At 38.4% G+C, this 19,446-nt stretch overlaps 1 protein-coding gene across 1 annotated transcript; it reads right to left on the bottom strand.

The window, feature by feature from the left end:
* Positions 1–6,865: 6,865 nt before the first annotated feature.
* Positions 6,866–10,049, bottom strand: LOC108774752 (protein Star). The gene is made up of 5 exons (XM_018540932.1): positions 9,859–10,049; positions 9,175–9,388; positions 7,936–8,100; positions 7,654–7,845; positions 6,866–7,289 (listed from the first exon to the last, which is right to left on the bottom strand). The coding sequence occupies exons 1-5, from the start codon at positions 10,047–10,049 to the stop codon at positions 7,104–7,106; spliced, it is 948 nt and encodes a 315-aa protein (XP_018396434.1). The 3' UTR covers positions 6,866–7,103.
* Between the last annotated feature and the right edge of the window lie 9,397 nt (positions 10,050–19,446).

The following is a 19,446-nucleotide window of genomic DNA, read 5'->3' as shown; positions in this document are numbered from 1 at the left end:
AAATATTCATTTCAGAAAATAACTATCCGCTACGGATTTTCTATTTTAAACAGAATGTTTGATAATACACGTTAGATAAGACATACTCAATAAGAATCGCAATAAAATCACGCTAGCAAATCAGTTATATATTTGATCGCGAGTCGATATCAAAGAGTGATCATGTTTTATCTATTATCTTTGCGGAAATGGTGAAAAATCGATGCACGAGCATTATAGATATTGAAACAGCTATATAAATATTTTTTCTCGATTTTTAAGCGAGAAATGCATATACTTCGGGGAATTTATTTATCGATTGGATGTTCTTTCTTTAATAACCACATAATGAAGTCTCCAGAACAAATAAATATTTTTCTCTTATTTTAACGTAATACAATTGTGTGACATCGAGGAGTCCACGAATAAGATTAAGTAAACTTTATAAAACTGAAAAGTGTGTGTATCAAACGATAAAAAATAACTGTTAATACCCTGGCAGAAATTTCATGCATTCTTTTAAGCTGTGTAGTAATTACGAAGTAAAACTTCGTTATACTGTTGTTATAGAAACTTATATGATTCATGATTGTGTCTCTATAACAGTTTAACGTTTAATAATTATTTTTTGACATCATGGAGATTTCTTATTTTCTGACTATGGATATCGGATATTTTTGGATCGTTAAACTATCGATGAGATTTACATTGACATGTGTTACCGATATTTGGATTGGGTACGACGGAGTCTTTTCTCAATCGGTCTTGCAATCAATTGGCGAGCAATTTTCGTTTCCTTCGTTTCAAGTATTTCATCCAACACTACCATTTCATCGATATCATATATTTTCTTTATTTGTGTTTTCCATTTTCCGTTACGTTTCATATAAAAATTTTTTTTACGTAGCGTATTTTTTTATTGTATTCTTTACATCTGAAGAGGGCTCGAATTTGTAGCCGAAACGTAATGTAATTTTATTAAATATATATTGACTTAGTTTATTAACAGTTATCTTTTATCATTTGATACACATTTTTTAGTTTTATAACGTTTACTTAATCTTATTCGTGGACTGTTATTCGCCATGATATCACACAATTGTATTATTTTAATATCGAGAGTCCTTTTTTGATCTACTTATTTCTGTTCTTATTTTAACATTAAAATAAAATTACATTATTCAAAGATGATAAAAAGATAGAAGAACAAGGAAACGCAATTTTCCAGCTTAAAAGTGGTAAAAAAAATTTCTTTAAAATATAACAAGTGATTTTACTTATTGCGTGCAAAAGGAACTTAAATTAATAAATTACAGCGCGTTTGTTAACGAGGTACTAATTTTTGATTAGTGAAATTCAGGCTATTGATGTATTGGTTAGTTTTTAAAAATTATCTCCTTTTATATTATACATTGCAAACATGTAGAACATTTTTAAAACTTAAAAATTGTTGCTTTTTACAAATTATTATGTGCAAAGCGACTTTTTGATTGCTAAGAGCGTACGGATCAAGAATGATCTGTGGCCACCGTTCTCCGAAGAGTTAAAGTCTGGGTTAAGATTCCGAGTACTCACCTCATCTCTATTGAATCGTAACATCACAAGCGAGAAATAACGCATCAATTTTTCTTGTATCTATAAATAAAGGCAATTTAAATAAAAAATGGCATAATGAAAACGTTCGTGAAGTGAGAATAGGCTACGCATGCGCATTCAATAAAAACTAATAAACGCACTTTACGTGCCTTTTACGACTATTTACTGTCTAAGGGGAATAATGATAGTCTTAGCCCATTTTTACGAGTGTTTTTACAGCTATTTCATTATTCCACTTTATCCAAATTGTCTTCATTTGTAAATGATATGTAAGAAATATCAACATGTCGCTTATAACGTATCTCTCACTTGTCACGATGCAATATGGCTAAAGTGAGGATTCAGAATTCTGAAGGGTCTACGCAGAATAAAAAGAACAGAGAATAAGAATTTCGACCTAAGAAACAATATATTCTGATAGGTTGAAATTCAATTTTCTGTTCCCTGTTCCTGTTATTCTGTGCAGCCCTTAACAAGTATGAGGAAAAATAGGGTGAACAACAATAAATAGACAAATTCCAAGAAAGCTTACAAGGGATGAAGGTCAATAAGTAATCTCTCACATCAAAATATAATATCCAAATTTATTGCGCTTTTTTTTTTTTCGAAAGGGATTGGCTGCCCTTCGCAGGATAGAAACGCGAGCAGCCTTATTTATCACGTCAAACCTACGAGTTACAATACGTTGTAAAAAAAGTATAAACAAAAGTAAGAAAAGTCTCCCGGAAAAACCGCATAGGTAATACAATGAAGTCGATACTGCATACAGAAATTGGCGGGAGGAAAAAGAGAAGTATGCGAATTAATAATTATGGAATGGTTCTTTCGATAAAGCGGCAAGGAAAGCGGATTATTCTTACGAATAAATGAAAGATTTACAAAATGAAATCGCGCTGCTGAATGCTAAATTCGTGAAGTGCATATTCGCGAGCGCGCGTAACAATTGAATAAATAATATACTTGTGACCCAAAATTATTCGCCAAATATGAAAATTTTAATATACGACATTGTATGTCTCTACATGTTTATTAAAATTGCGGCACTAAATAAATACCCACGTATTTGTTTAATACAGTGAAATTTTCGCTTCCAGAATTAAATTGTATCTTGAACCATATTATATTTTACACATATTGTTACTTACTTATTTATATAGAAGGAACGTCTACTATTAATATGTACTTACTTTGTTAAATTAATTAATCATATTATTAAAAAACTAAATATTATTATATATTACGCTAATATATGTGACTTCTTTATACATAATAAAGTTCCATCTGTACAAAAAATTAAATAGCAAAGAGAGTGAGATTCTACGTCCAAAACTACAATTTCAATTCCAGATGTATAAATGTTCACTGTCCATCCCAAAATATCTTCTCTTGAATTAAAATCTCAAATTCTCTTAAGTCATTGGATTCTTATAAATCTGTGATTTCCAAATATTTTATCATAAAATTTTGAAACCGAATTCCTTGATCATCAAGAGAAGACTAACCGCTGCGCGAATAATGCACTTTGCGAAAATTCAAATGCTGCGCGTTTGCGCGATTAACAATGAAAATAATTGGATGATCGTCGCAACGAAGCTATGATCGATGCAAAGAAAATCGCATTATTAAGTATCTGTCGTGTTGAACGTTCCTAATGAACTTTACAATCGCAATCATGTTAATGGGATTTTAAATCAGAAATCCCGCTTTCGTGGTGTACGTTTAATGTTAAAGGCATCTTATCCTCACTGCTGATAATCCAATGTGCAATTTAAATTCGCTAAGAATGAACAATTGTACTGTTATTTAGATTATCATAATTACAGATTATCATTATTACGGATTATCATTTTAGCGTTAAACGTGCCACACGAATACAAGTAGTTCTCACGTTGCTCAGAATTATCAAGTAACTAAAATACACCTAAATCCTAAATAATGCAAAGCTAATACCTTAATTTAGATTACGCATTCTTATCTTTTATACGCACTTTGTATAATAATCCCCGAGCTTACGTTACATCTTCGAATATCGAATCCGCAATTTTTGATAAATAAAAACCTTCTCACAAGTTTCGAGGAGAAATTTAAGAGTCTTAGAGACCGAAATTTAATACTTCGAAGGTAAATTAATTTTCTTCTCGAAGAATACTCTCACTCGAAAATGGATTATCGATAAAAAAAAAAAAGTAAGCTGATTTCTCACCCAAAATATTAGAAATGATTTATAATTTATAACTAACGATTTTAATGTAAGAAAAAAGGAGAGTCTCCAATAGATACGTCTAAAATAAAAAAAAAAACACATAAAGCCTGTTTTTTATTTTTGCACTGCAGACCGCACTCGTAACTCTCCTTCTCATCTTTTTTTTACCAAACATCAAACATACGCGCCTATCTCACTTTAAGTTCCAAAAGTGTTCTCTGCGCTGCGAACGAAGATATAACTTATTAATTTAAACGCAAGAACCACTTGCGCAGGTTGGTGTTGCTTATCGCTACAATGCTTTAAGAAAATATCACCTTACGCGCTAATAAGGCCTGTGTTTCGTGAGCTTTCTACAATCAAGCCCATTTAGGTATTACGTCCCCATTCTACGTCGCACGTGTAGCACTGAATAGCGGGTGTGTCGTTTCCGAGTTCCACGATCAATAATGTGGATCGAAGTTCGTGGATTATCGTTCCATCTACCGCAATTTGATCCACTCAATGTATGTAGGTGACACGCTAGAGGAAGTAGTGTGTGTGTGTGTGTGTGTGTGTACGTGATGCAGAGATATATATACACAATGAGATTCGGACCGTCGCTCCTTTTGGGTAGAAATTATTAGTATTTGCGCGGCGCGAGAATGCGGGAGCTTGGAAAATATACCTGGAAATTAACTTGCTCGCTCTTATCACACGCGATAACGCGCATCGGCGTTGTGCGCGGGATGGTGATTTCCGCGTTCAATATTCCCTTAAAAAGTAAAATCGTCGCATCCTGCGTAAAACACTCAAGTTATAGTTACATATACTAGCTTGGTTCCCTAAATTCTAAAAAACCGCGCTACCGTAAAATCGTACGGGGAGGGGAGGGGGGAGGGGGGCGGGAGGCGAGGTTTCTTCTCGTAATTTCTTTTTTCCATTTTGCGTCTTTCTCCCGGAAGAAAGATTAAACGTCGCGGACGCTTGGAGATCTCGACTCGAGCTCTCCAAGCGAGATTTATCGAAGTCGGATTTTCGAGTGGATTTTCTCGGACCATTAAGCGATCATGATTCTCCGCTGAATTATCGGATCAATCCTCGTATCAATCCCGAGTCTCAGAATCGTCCCTCAGCGAAGATTCCTCCTTTATAATCGCCAGATCCACGAAACTGCGGAGCTTTAAATGGCCGACGGCGATTTCTGTATCGCAACGATTGCGAAGAGGACGGAAGGGAGGGAAGGGATCGTTACGAAGACAAGATTAAACGAGGCGTTTGTTTAGCTCAGAGAAATTCATTTTTCGCTACGGTTTCATCCGCCTGCTTTTCCTTTCTTCTAACGTAAAACTAATTTTACGTTACATTGTGCAAACTCAACGTACGCGACAGGAAGCACAAATTAACTTCGAATATTCATCGCGCGAAAATGTCAATTTGACAATCTATATTTAACAAATATTTTCTATTAAATTAACATCACATTATTTTCTATTGGTATAATAGAGATGGAAAGAAATGATGAACAAAATGACAAGAAATGACACATCATATATCGCCATCGTTCTGCGAACATAAATATGTACTGCACACAATAAAAAAAATTTACTAAATCTTAATACATATTTCTTTGAATAGTACTAAGTAAACATTTAGTTTACAGTAAATAAATATTTATTATAATATTATAAATAAATATTATCTATATTACTGAATAAAAAATGGTAGTTAAATATATAGTTAAATAGTTTTTATATCAAATAAATATATGTTTATACTTAGTAAATATTTACTCAAAACTATTCAAACAAATGTTTATTAAAATTTAGTATTTTTCTTCGGAGCAGTTTGAGGTATGGAGTTAAACAGGAATTGGTACAAACTGTCGTGTTTCTGAATCTCTATCGACTACTTCCTAATCTGGATATTTCCTTTGTTTTTATTGAAAATGTAACTATGTTATTATTGTAATAATCATTTGTGTTAATTTTCGTTGATCATTCGCGCGTCTACGAAATAAATTCGCGATATCTACGAAATAAACAGAGTATTATGTAATGGCGTCGCGAAGAAAGTGAGATGTCGTAGGAAATACCTAACGAGCGATTCTGCATTTCTGCGAGTTCTCTGTACTGTTTGTGTCGTTATCAGAAATAGAAAGAAATAAAAAGATCCATCTGACTCGGTAATCATCGACACGAAAACTGAAAACAAGAGAGAAATCGTGGCACGTCTCGCGATAAAACACAGATGTAAGACGCAGATCTAAGACACAGAGAATCACAAATATCCGAAGGAGGTTTAACGACTCGCACGTGGCTCATGTGCTCATATTCCGTCGTATACGACCGCAAAATATATACGCGCGCTTAGAATACCAACATATTTTGCTCGCGATCGAGGAGAGAAATCTTTATATTCCATACTTTAATCCTTCACATTCGATGCATATCGAGAATGCCGAGAATTGATGTGAATCTACGATTCCTCGAGTCTAATGGAATTCAAGTCTTGAATTCATAATTACAATTTGATCCTCAGGAAATAAGGATAACTCGCAAAGAAGTCACATGTGTAGCTCGAGGATATTCTCAAATCTGACGTGATTTAAAGCGTTGAAGTCATTTTTTTTCCCCCTAACTTTTCTCCTAGCCAGAAACATAAAGAGTGAAATTTTTTATACATATATATACACACACATAAAAATGTTCACTTTTCCCGTTTCCGCTGTGAGAGAAAAAGTTGTATCGATATCTGAGACACCTCGAAGCTCAAACCTCAAGTTGAAATCACGACTCGAACTTGTGGCCGTTCGAAACTTGATTCCAACGTTCTTAACTTCAATTTAGAACTCGGAGAATTCTTGAGTAGTCACAAAATCAAAGTCCCGAATCTACAATTACTTACAGTTTTGACTTTTAACTTAGACAGTTGAAATTCTCAAGATACGATCGTAGTACTTTCGATAGGAAGTTCTTGAACTCATTAGTCCCTCGAGATTCGATTGATGATCGTTATCAGTAAACTCGTTATCGTGGATAAACATTGTTCTATGAATCGTGAAAGCGACGAGTTTTATCCTTAAATAAAGGAACTAATAAACTGGGGGAATTCGGCGCAAAACGAATTTCGCGATTGATTACGTCTGGGATCCTCGTTACCGTAACGAGTTGTTCTTTTACGACCTTTGCATGATATCGCGCTGCAAATGAAAGGAATATTTCCAGGCGGTGAAATAAAATATTAAGAACGGATCGAAGGTGCGGTAAGGTGGGTTGTCTCTCGAGTCGCTCAAATTATTTCATATATCCTATATTTATATATCCATACCATTCTGTAACCTCAGTCAAATCTTAAGGAGAGTGTCGTACAAGAAAATCGACTTCCCGGTGTCTGTCGTGTGTACGAGCTTGTACCTCCGGCTGGTCATCTTGTCGATGAAACTCTTGGTCTCCGCCTCGCTGTGATGAGGACTCCATCGTATCGACAGTATCGATATTTTTATGATGTCCCATGGGATGGTATCGAGTACCTGCGATAATTTTCAACTACCCTTACGATAAGCCTTTGCGACGCTTGTTACCGGCTTTGTATTTTTATAACTCTCCGATCGATCGCGATTCTAAACCTCGTACGTGTTTTCAATCAACAAATTATCATATTACAAAAAAATATAATATTTCTGACGTATATATAATAATTATAAATCTGAATCTTAATATCTCGTCGTAAAATTATATCTTTTTTTACTAAAGAAAACAAAAGTAGATACATATATATATATATATAGGTATACTTTTCTAGACGCGAGCAAATAATATAAAAATTTTTAATTGGAAAAATATTGTAAAAGTTACATTTCGAGGACTCTGGATTATTAAATTTATATCGTTTACCTGGCCATCGGGAGCGTCGGGACTGTCAAGACTCAAGTAATCCAAGATCGTGGCATTGTACGCCAGCAGCACGCTGTAGAGAGGAAAGCACTTGAGTCTAGTGGTAGGAAAACCATCGTCCGACGACACGAGGCTGTTAGGACCGTCGCCTAGCTTGGTGACCTGGACCTCCGATTCCTGATGGTACTTTATCTGCAATGCCATTCGCGTACGTGAGGCACATATTCTTACTTTCAATTCATCATCGCCCTTCTCCGTGACGACCTATCACCGCTTTCTCACCTCTTTGGTATCCGTGTCCGTGCTGAGACAGGCATGGAGGACCCTCGATCGCGGGTGCCTGGTACTTCGTTGGGCTTCGAAGAAGCTCTTGGGCTCGGTGAGTATCAGGACACCGCGCCAGTTCAGATTGGATTCTAGCCAAGCGGTGCTAGAGATCGCACCTATCTGAAAAAAAAAAAAAAAAAAAAAAAAGTGATACCCGACGGTGACGGATTTGCGGGCCTGAATCGCGATAAGAAGGTAAATTGGCCTCGTTCTCGCGCCGGCCTAATTCCCGCTCCCAACAAAATAAGATGAATTGGAAAGAGCATGGAGAGATACCCGGCTCATCTATCTCGCTCATCTATTTTTAACTAGTCGCGTGCTGACGGCGATCCGCTGCTTTTGCGTGTTTCGCTAATGTTACGGTGTACTATCGCGGGCGATAAAGAATTGGTAGCGCGGCCGTGCGGTATCTGAAGCGAACTTTCGAGACTGTTGAAGCACCAATATACCTATTTGGTCTTAATTTAATTTAAAACTTGATAAGCCGCAAGGAAGAGGGCGTATGTAAGAGGACGTAAATTTTCCACTCCGAAGAATTCTATTCTGAGTTTTTTGAAAAAAATATGCTCGTGGTGCTTGCGTATTATGTGTCATGTTATATACTTTACGTGCACTCTTAAAAATTCACGAAAGCGTAACATCGACATATGAAATAATCTGGAAAATTGTAATTTTATTGAAAATACTCCAAAATTGCTCATTTTAATTTCAATTTTAATTTAAAGAGAGCAGAGAAAAAAAGAGAATATTTCATATTTTCCTAAAGAAAATTTTTTGAAGAATCATCATTTATTGTAACTTTTTCAACAATTAATTATAAATAACTCAATAATACTAAAGCTGAAATTAAAATTTCTAAAAAGCACTTGAACTGCAAAACGCGGTTATTTAATTACGAAGACTTGCTTCGCGGAAACCTCATCGTCTTCAGCCGCTTATACTTGGAAAATTGTCGATGGCCGGACTTTTTAATTAATGAAAGATCACCCAGAAATTGATCGAGTAATTAAGGATTTTAGAACATCCCGCGCAATACGGACTACCCATTATTCTTCATCGTCCGTGTAAACCGCAAGTTTCACGAACAGAGATATTACGCCGTCACATTAGAGGGATGAGATTCTCGATGTGCGCAACGGTGACACGTGAGACATTAATCACCCTCCCCGAGGGTGGAAACGAAAGATTCCTCACCCTGCTGATGTACTCCGCGTAGATACCCTCGCGCTTCCCCTGCGACAAAGAGGCCACGTACTTCTCCTCTGACGTCTGATTGGCGTTCAATGGATCCAGACGAGTAGTCGGTTTCAAATGCACTTGCCGTATGTACGCGACCAATTGCGGATTGTCCATCGAGACGCTGTCCAACACGTAGTCTCTAGTCATGTTCGCGTCAAACGCCTGTCTCCTATAACGGAACATCCGCTTTAAGCCACGCCAGTGGTGTTCAATCTTGCATAATCTAGAGCTCGATCGTGTAATCCTCTCTCGGCGGAGTAAAAAAGAAGCGAGGAGTATAAATTTCCACACAAGCTCGCCGAAATCCGATCGCTTCCACAATGTACAGTGGATCGCGGAGTCGCCTGCAGGCTTTGCGACATACAGAACGGTAGGATTTTACGTATGAAAGAGATAAATCAAGGATTCCGAGTAATTAAAAATACCGAGTAATGAGACTGCATGATATGGTGTTAAATGTTTCATAAAAATTTGATAGATTTATACGTAGTATCACTCTTATTGTTTTATAATCAACGTCACATGTTCTTAAATTAATATATTAATATAATAAATAAAATTCATATTTTTCTTTAATGAAAAAAAAAAAAAAACATTTAATTTAACGTAAGAGAGTAAAAAGCGGCAATTTTTTTTTACCTCAAAGCCGCAGCTTCGCTCCAGACAAGAAGCAGAACCATAGCGGTGGAAAAGGCGGCGAGAAACGCCAAGCAGGGGGCTACTTTCCTCCACCAAGTCCTTTTATAATTGGCAAACGACGTGCCGGTCAGTGCAGGTCCTACAGGCGGTGGTAGACCTCCATTTGATGAAGGTGTCCCTGCGGGAGCCATTCTGTGGAAACACAACAAACGTGTAAACACGTGCTGCATGCAAATCACGGGGAAAAAAAGACATTCGTGACGAGTTGCAGTCTCGACAGATTATTGACGCGTTTCACGTATTCTCGATTCTATTCACCGAGGGTGTTTTTAGAACCCGGAATTTTTCAGCAGCGGCACGTAAAGGCACACCTTTGTAATCCCTTAATAACACTGGAAGTTCAAACATTCATTGGATGGTCGCGAATATTTTCTTAACGTTTTAACTCAAACTAATCTCAATCTAAATAAATATAGATTAAGAAAGTATCGATGAGGAAGAGAGAAAAAAGTGTCATTCAAGATTAAAAGATATTGTCGGAAGGATATCTATTGATAAATTAATCGTATATGTCGATAAAACCTCTGGTTTTAAAATTAACATACGAAACAGGAAGTTCAGTGAAACCCGATGAAAAAAAAAAGAATTTCTGCATAATTTGAAGATAATACTATTGTCGGAAGGATATCTATTGATAAATTAATCATATATGTCGATAAAACATCTAGTTTTAAAATTAATATACGGAACAGGAAGTTCAGTGAAACTCGATAAAAAAAAAAAAGGGATTTCTACATAATTTGAAGACAATAATTTCTACGTAATTTGAAGATAATAATTTGAAGATAGTACTTTTGAAGATAATACGCATTAACGGATGTTTTATTTAGAGGTGCTAAAGGATTTGCGATTACATTAGAATCCTACGACACGGCGATAACAACCTGCCGGGATTTGCAGCTTGAGATTTGTGTGTCTCAGAATATTTCCAAAATTGCAAAAGATGCGGGAGATGATATTTTTTTCCTTCGAGAAAGGCGTCCATTTTCGAAATGACGTCCACAAAAAGACTGCATTCAAATAGATGGAACACTCGGTAAACGTACGCAGCAATGCACACAGGTATGAATCACCCTGGCACTTTCTAACCAGCATTTTTTCAGTCACGTTCAAGTGAATGCACGCCTAAGGATTCGAGACACAGGAAGACCTTCATGGATCGAATCATAATTCGTTTGTTGCCTATTAAAAAGTATACGCGCCAAAAGCCGCCACGCGGAATAAACATTCACCTCTCTTTTTTTTAACTTTTTTTTTTTCAACGATGTATTTTTTTGTTATAGATTAATTTTGAATTGTGTATTTTTCATTTATATTTTTTATATAGATATATCCAGGTTTAATAGAAAAAAAAACAAAAAAAATAAGCGCGTAAACATTTTTTTAATTTTTTATCCTCTAAGTTTACTAAACAAATAATTATTATTTGTTTTATAAAAATAAAATTGAGATATTTTTTTTAAATAAAAACGAAATATATATATTATATTATTTATATTAAGTATTAATTCTCTGTAATATGGATAAACATTTTAATTCGAGCAATAAAAATAGTATATGCTATGAATTGACGGTATCTTCTCTCATCGGAATTTACAGAAATAGTTTTTTCTCGATGGGGAAACGCTGGATAAGTTCTACGTGTGTTACGCCATGCAGAACAATGTCTGTTCCGTTATTTGTCTCGCACATTGTTAAGCAAGGTTTGTCGGTACAAACTTCACATCGCTTCGCGCATCGGAAGGTTTGCCACCAATTTGCTGTATAAAACTTTTAGTAAAGACAAAGATGATGTGTTCGCTTCATCGAATTTGCTTATCTAAATTGAGACAGTTCTCAATCAACGCATTCTCCGATTAATCAATCTAGTAAAGTCAGTCTTGTTTCTCGTAAAGATCATCAAAATGTCAACAGTTTTCGAATCAATGAGAATATTCAAGTTTCTCGGTGATTACATCTCACAGAAGCAATAATAAAAACTCCACTGGTTCGAGAATTTTTATTTTGAGAACTCCACGTTTACAATCTTGAGCAAATCTCGCGCATGATTTGACATAATTAATTTTTGAAAAAGAAAAGAATTGGAAGTTACAGAAAAATTTTCTGCGAAAATCCGAGGCAGCTAAATTTTTCCAGTTTGAAAAATTAATTTACAATTTTCAGAAAAAAATAAACTAGTAAATTAAACGTATATCTGCTTCATCTGCTAATTAATTAAACATTAGTTACATTGAAAATAACATTGAAAATTATTTTCAATATATATATAACTAATGTTTAATTAATTAGCAGATAAATCATAAAATCCGTACATTTAATTTACTAATTTACTTTTTTCTGAAAATTGTAAATTAATTTTTCAAACTGGAAAAATTTAGCTGTCTCGGATTTTCTCAGAAAATTTTTCTGTAACTTCCAATTCTTTTCTTTTTCTCCCGATCGGAGTCGAAACAAAAGAAAAAGCTCTGGTTATGCAATTTACATTATTGGCTCCTTGCCTTTATTATATCTATATTATTTTATACCCACCCTCCCCCCAGTTTAAAGTCTCAATTTTAATTTGTCCCCCCTCCCCTAAACAAAATCCTGCCTTCGCACATCAGTCATTTTATTTCAATTTTTTTAGACTAGATAGCTGCATTCTGAAATTCTTTGACCTCTCAATAATTCTGTCCTTTATATATTGATGAAGTATTTGGTTTTCCATCATTTTTTGTTCTCATAATAATGTTAATGAGTAAGAAACGTTGTTTTCTATTAGGTGTACAAATTAGTTCGGTCCGTTTCTTGTGTTCAAAAAAAAAAACCTTTATTTCAAAACAAAATGAATTAACTATGAAATGGCTACTACTTCTTCCCATCTCTCAGGCAATTATTCGAATCCGATCTCGAAAAAATGACTCGTCGTTGGAGGCGATTATCTTTTGGAAAACGGACCGAACTAATTTGTACTCCCAATAAATTAATTAAATTCAAATATTAACGAAACTCCCATCACATAATCCACATTTTTCACATTCGAAGAGTTCACACGTAAAAAAGTACATGGCCGAATCACCGACGAAGTAAAATCAGACTCGTCGAACTTTCGTCCATGAATGAGTGAAGTCGTCATTATTCTTGGCACGTCTAATTTCGCCGTCGTGTTTTAATTTACTCACTTCATTTTCGTCGATCTCCGCTGGCGTCCCTTCTTATCCGTGAGACAGAAGCTCGTGGACCATTTAGGTGTTTCCCGTCTCGCGACAAAACGCTCAGTTTTTTCGCTTCACGTAGTAACAAGCGCTCGTCATCCCCCGCGACACGCGTACCAAAAGTCTGACGTGTCCCGAGCGTCACGACGGACCGCGCATCACAATATTTGGTAGCACCGGCGTTTACGCCGTGTGTCACGTTCGACCTTCGCGGCGTGTTGTCGTCGTCGTCGTCGTTGTGTGTTGCCTTTCGGTGTCTCTCGTCGCGTTGGATCGTCCCGCTCTTCGTTCTCTTCGTCTGAACGGACGCTGCAACGGCGAGATCTTTTTCTCACGTCGACGAGGAGTGCGGTCAATCGAAGCACGAGGCTTCGTTTCCTCGCGGCTCCTTTGTTTCCGCGGGCTGTTTGTTGCGGGGGGTTTGTTGCACGATGAATCCGAACGATCTCCCGAGTCTTCTCAAAAAAACACAGTCTACAGCTTTCGAGAACTTTGGTCGGTACTCGATGTGATGTTCGATTCGTAGCAATTTTTTCGAATAGATCCAATTAAGCAATCGTCGACGGATCCTCGACACGGTTAAATATCCTTTAATTGCTCTACTTGCGTTTTTTAAAAAAAAAAAAAAAAGAATCAAGTCTCTCCCTCGGAAGCTTGGAAATAATTTAGCCGATTGCTTCTCGAACCTCCTCGGACCGAACGCTTCAAAGAACATTCACTGCGATTCCTTCTTCCTCCGCTCTTCTTTTCGAATGCTTTCTTTCCTTTTTTTTTTTTTATTGCACGGCTGTCCCCTCGAAGGATCCTCCTCGTGCTTCTCTCGGTGTGCAGCTGGATTTTTATAGAACCGAGCCCTTGAAGTAGCTATTCACCGTGCGGTTCCCCCTTCTCCGCATTTTTCTCCCTTGCTCCCCGCCCGTATATTTTATCGCAACGATACCCGCGCTTCGACGATCTTCCACGTGTATCTCGACACGAGCCTGGATTCCTCCGCGCGAATCGGCATTCCTCGAAATATCCGACGGTATCCGACCACTTTTCTCCCTCGGCTACGGAAGTCGGGCGCTGCACGGACAATCGCCTCCTGTTCACGAGAATCAATCTGTGATATTCGATGCGGGCGCGCGGAGCGATCCTTTCCCACAAAGAATTCCTCGCCGAGACCGACCGACCGACCGACCGACGAATTTCTTTCTCGTCTCTCTTTGGAGGATTTTCCCCTCCCCGGAATGCACTCGGGACCACTGCCGCGCGGGACTCCCCGACGAATTCTCGACGAATAGAGGGGAGCCGCGTGTTGGAGCGGAGACGGCGACGGGATCGTATCGGCTCGCTGACTGCCGGCGCGATTCGCTCCGTCTGTCTCTTCTATATATATATATATGTATCGATTCAAGCGAGAGACAACGACCGTACGGGCGGGAACAAAGAGACCTGCCGGGGAGGCGTCGGGGTCTCGGCGCGGCGCGGCGCGACAGACGAGCGTTCCGCACGCTTGTGACGGCCGAGAAAGCGTGTGTGTCTCGGGTATTATGGTCGAATGTCGCATTGCAGCGACGACGTCGACGACGGCGGCGGCGGCGGCGGCAGCGGCGGTGGCAGCGGCACACATGATGAAGCCCACCGCCGCCGCCGCATCTGTCGTCATCCGTCCTCGTCGCACTCGCGTCCGGCTCCGTTCTTTGCGTTTCTCCGCTCGGGAAATAATTCAGCCGGACCTCTGTTCCGTCGATGTTCGATATACAGGCCCCGGCTGCGCAACAGACGGCGAATGTGATGTGCGAAAGGGCCGAGGATGTAAAAAAAAAAAAAAAAACTTCACGGTGTTTGTTAGACGAAAAAATCACCGGCGGCGAGATCGACTTTCGAGACTCGCTGCCAGTAATGTGAAAGATTAGCGTTGATCTCGGTTCAACTACTAAAAGGTCGGAATCAGACGACACATTGAAGATCGAGATTAAAGATTAAAGATGAAAATTTCACCAACGAGAGGAGAAAGAAATTTTGAGTCCCTTTTGTTTCGATTGGTCAAACTTCAATCTTTCAGTCTTCAATCTCATTCTTCCAACGCGTAGTCTGATTCCGGCCTAACTCTTTGTCTCTTTTCCTAGTTCTTCAAAAAGAGGAGAAGAGTAAGTTAAACTGGGATTAAAGCTCAAAAAGTTAATTTACATTGATAGAAACGGATACAATTTTAAGATATTAGGCGTACAAATTAGTTCGGTCCGTTTTTCGTGTTCAAAAATGCATTTATATTTCAAAACAAAATGAATGAACTATGAAATGGCTACTACTTTTTCCCATCTCTCAGGCAATTTTCGAATTACATCTCGAAAAAATGACTCGTCTTTGGAGGCGATCATCTTTTGGAAAACGGACCGAACTAATTTGTACTCAATAATCAATACACAATAATAAAAATAAAATTACATTTAAAATAATATTAAAAAATGTCAACATATTTGTTTTTTAAATTTAGAATAAAATATGTTGACATTTTAATAGTATTTTAAATGTAATTTTATTTTTAACTGTTGCTTCGCCCTTTCGATTTCTATTGATTATTATTGTTATATTAAGAGTCCTTGAATATTTTCATCTTGTTTAATTTGTACTCCCAATACAATTTTGGTCCCACCAAAAAATGTAAGATTAACACTCTGAGCGCCGACCAATTTTCATAAATCGCAGGAATCGAACCTTTTGAAACTATCCAAGTTTATTTCGAAATTATTATTTTTTTATGCAATTTGAGAATCCCTTAATTAGTTATTTTAGTATATTGCTGGAAATCACGGAAATATGTGGCACACAATGCGCGTCGCCGACGCTCAACGTGTTAATCTCGATTTAATTTGCTGTTTGTCTTTTTCTAATTTTTAGTAAATGAACCTAGATTAAAGTTAATTTTACATTGTAGAATCAGGCCTAAATGGGATGGCTACGTCACTGCTAGTTTTCTTTAAGTCTTGAAGAAAGGAAATTATTATCCAGATGCTCGGAAGTCTTAAAATCCATTATTTTCAAGAATATAATTAACATAGAATATAATTATTTTAATATAAATTTAACCATAATGTAATATAATAGGGTCGTCAATTTGTGTATCTTTAAGCCGCCTACTTACTCAAAGGCTAAAGAAACTCCATCGGTTGAAATTTCCTTCCTCTCATTTGATCTTATTGCCTAAGACCCTTTAAGATCTTATCAACTAAGACCCGAGGTATATTTTTCTATTCACGTCGATGTTACACAAATCGGCCAGCGTGTTTCCACGGCTGTTGGAATTTTCGATCGCGAGTTTCCATTACTTGGAATCGCAATGTTCGGAAATAATGACTACTGGGGGTTTCTGGGGGGGGGGGGGGGGGGGAAGAATCGGCGAGCTCGCCTTTTGTATCTCTCGCCGTGATGGATTCGATTGGAAGCAATAGCGCGCACTGGTGCGCACAAATTGACTAAAACCGTACGTTGCTCGAATGCGAATGATATTCGATTGATTACAATGGCGGTGCAACTACACAGCGTGTAAGCTGTTGTCGTCCGACAACATTTCTGCCGGACCATCCCGGGCTATGTCAAAACACTCGTATAGGACCACGTTTACCTAAATACTCGAGCAGTTTGAGTAAATTTGTGTTCAAACAGCTTGTACGGGTCACCAGGGTGTGCGTACGTGCGTGTGTAACAGTGCATTCAACCAAATTCGCCACAGGCATAGCCAACGGATTTTACTGGTAGAATAAAATATCATGCGAAGCTAGCCGACTGATAGCTCTGTGTTTAGCTTCCTGCATGCTATCATCATCACTCTTCTTTAACAGAGTCGCTCGGTGTAATTATATACGTATATATTCATAGAATGTGAAGAAGATAATTTCGCCAAGTTTCTCTGATGTTAAACAAAAATTAGCGAGGACAAAAATAATAGTAAAAAAAAAAAAATAGTATCCTTTAAGCTCCTAGATATACATTTAATATTATTGCATAATTATTTAGTACATTATTGATGGTCTCTTTAAGCCTAAATGATTCAAATCAAAACAAACAAATTAAACTGATTAACTCTCTACTGAATTTCTCGTTGAATCTACTAGAATTCTGGATTTAACCAGAAATCCAGTTAATTCAACCAAACATTTTTCTTCGTGTAACAGTATTGAGGGTCTATTGGCTAATAATTTTGGAATACTTATAGAAAGTTGTATTTCTCACAAAAACCGAAATATATAAAAAGAAAATCAGCTTCCACTGTTTATGTAAAAAGTTCGCCGTTTCAAATAAACTGGAAAATTAGATTTCAATCTATTTAAACAATTCAAATAATTAATTTTATTATTTACATTACATTGAAAAATAACAAGGACTCTTTATATAAATAATAATCAATAACAATAAAAGGGCGAAGTAAGAGTCAAATTAAGATTAAAATTATGGAAATATTGACATATTTAATTTTAAACTAAGAATACAAAATTATTAAAAAAAACATGATTACAAAAAAACATCTACTTAAAATCTACTTGAATAATGATGTAATTTATTATTTACATTATCAGAAATCCCCTCCCCCCCTTTAATCAAAACAATTCAACTTCCGATCGTTTCAAAAATTAATTGAAAAACGATCACCGCTCTTTTATTAATTTCTACTCTATCTGTAAATCACAAGAGAGAAAGTGCGACAGCGCTCTCGGTCTATATATAGCGCAGAATTGCTAATAGCACTACATATAATGTGATACAATGTTTACAGTAGACTTTAACGCGTCATATTACATTTCGTCAACTGTTCCCCAAATTACATGACTGGGGTCGCGATAGCTTATCTCGCTGAATTAACGACGCAATGATTCACCTTCATTACCTCAACGAAAAATGTACGTTCCCCTGTAGGGAGCGTACAATGACTCGAATTGGCTCCGCTTATACTGAAAACCGTCCTGTTCCGTAAGGCTTTGGGAATGGGATTTTCTGAACCGCGGTATAGGTACGGCAAATCACGCCTTCACTAACTCTTACGCGAGACTCGCGTGGAACCGCACATTGCACGCGCACCAACACAGGCCGATTCGTTTCGCTTTACCGCGAGGAACACGGGTTATCCATCAGCTCTCGCGGGGAAAAGAGATCGGCGTTGGCAAGGGAAATCTTCAACTTTAACTCTAAAAGAGAGACCGTCCCTCTTCTGCCATCCTTCCACCTCCATCGCGCGCCGTGCCTGGTCGGGAACGCACCTGGGCGGTAGACCTCCCTGTATCTTTTCATTATTACACGGTGGTTTGCGTGGACACGTTTCTCTCTCTCTCTCTCTCTCTCTCTCTCTCTCTTTTTTCTTTTTTTTTTGTTCGCCAAATCGCACGCCCGACGACGAGCGGCTCTCTTTTTCCGCGTTTACCTGAACCCGCTGCGGCCTATCCTCTCGCGTCAGTCACAGGATCGGAACATCGTCCGTGCAAACAGGTTTCCCTCTCAAGGCGGCGCTTGTCCTGTGCCAGAGCGCACCGTCCTTCCGCTCCCCGCGGTGTCCCCGAGGACGACGAGGCGAGCGGATCCGCTCGTAATGACTCGACCCACTGACGCGACGGAGTCGCACTGCCACGGTGTTTATGACACTGCGCGGCTGATGACACGCGAGAGTACCCACCGAGAGGAAGTTCTCTCTCTCTCTCTCACTCTCTTTACCTCCCTCTCCTCCCGGCCGTCGGTCTTCTGTCTTCGCCTCCCACACGAGGATGAGTTCTCTTGTGGTGAACCTCTCCGTGGAACCCGCAGCAGACGGATGCGGAGAGGAAGAGAGACGACGTACGGCACTCACCGCGCGACGCGTTCACCGCCGTTTGCGTGATGACACCTGAACGGGCCAACTGGCCAAAGAGGAAGCACAGGCCAACGTACCACCGCTGTGCCCTGGGCTCGTGGCGAGTAGACTGCCTCGACTGCCCTCCAGCACCTGGGACCCAAGCGCCTGACGCTGGTTCGTTCGCCGAGTACAATGCCTCCTATATCGGGTGTCCTTCTTTAAAACACCGCCTACCTCCGTCCTCAACTATCCCCTTCAAACCGACGAGGCTGCCTACATCTCTGTCTCTCGCTCTCTCCCGAGCGCGCGCGCGCGCGCTCTCTCGCGCTCTCTCGCTTTTACGAGGACACGCTCCGCTCTCCTAGCCAGGTAGGGGCCAGTGATTCTCATTCCGCAGGTGAATGGTCCCAGGGCTGAGTATAGATACGGTATTTATGGGGGACTTGACTCGATTATATATACAGACTTCTCAGACTCGCCTGACAGTTCAAACGAGACTCTTTTTTTTTTTTTTTTTTTTTTTTTTTTTTT

This window comes from Cyphomyrmex costatus, unplaced genomic scaffold, assembly GCF_001594065.2.
Source record: "Cyphomyrmex costatus isolate MS0001 unplaced genomic scaffold, Ccosl1.0 scaffold273, whole genome shotgun sequence".
In the NCBI taxonomy this organism is placed as follows: domain Eukaryota; kingdom Metazoa; phylum Arthropoda; class Insecta; order Hymenoptera; family Formicidae; genus Cyphomyrmex; species Cyphomyrmex costatus.
The sequence above is the reverse complement of the archived record's forward strand: the minus strand, read 5'-3'. Positions and strand labels throughout refer to the sequence as shown.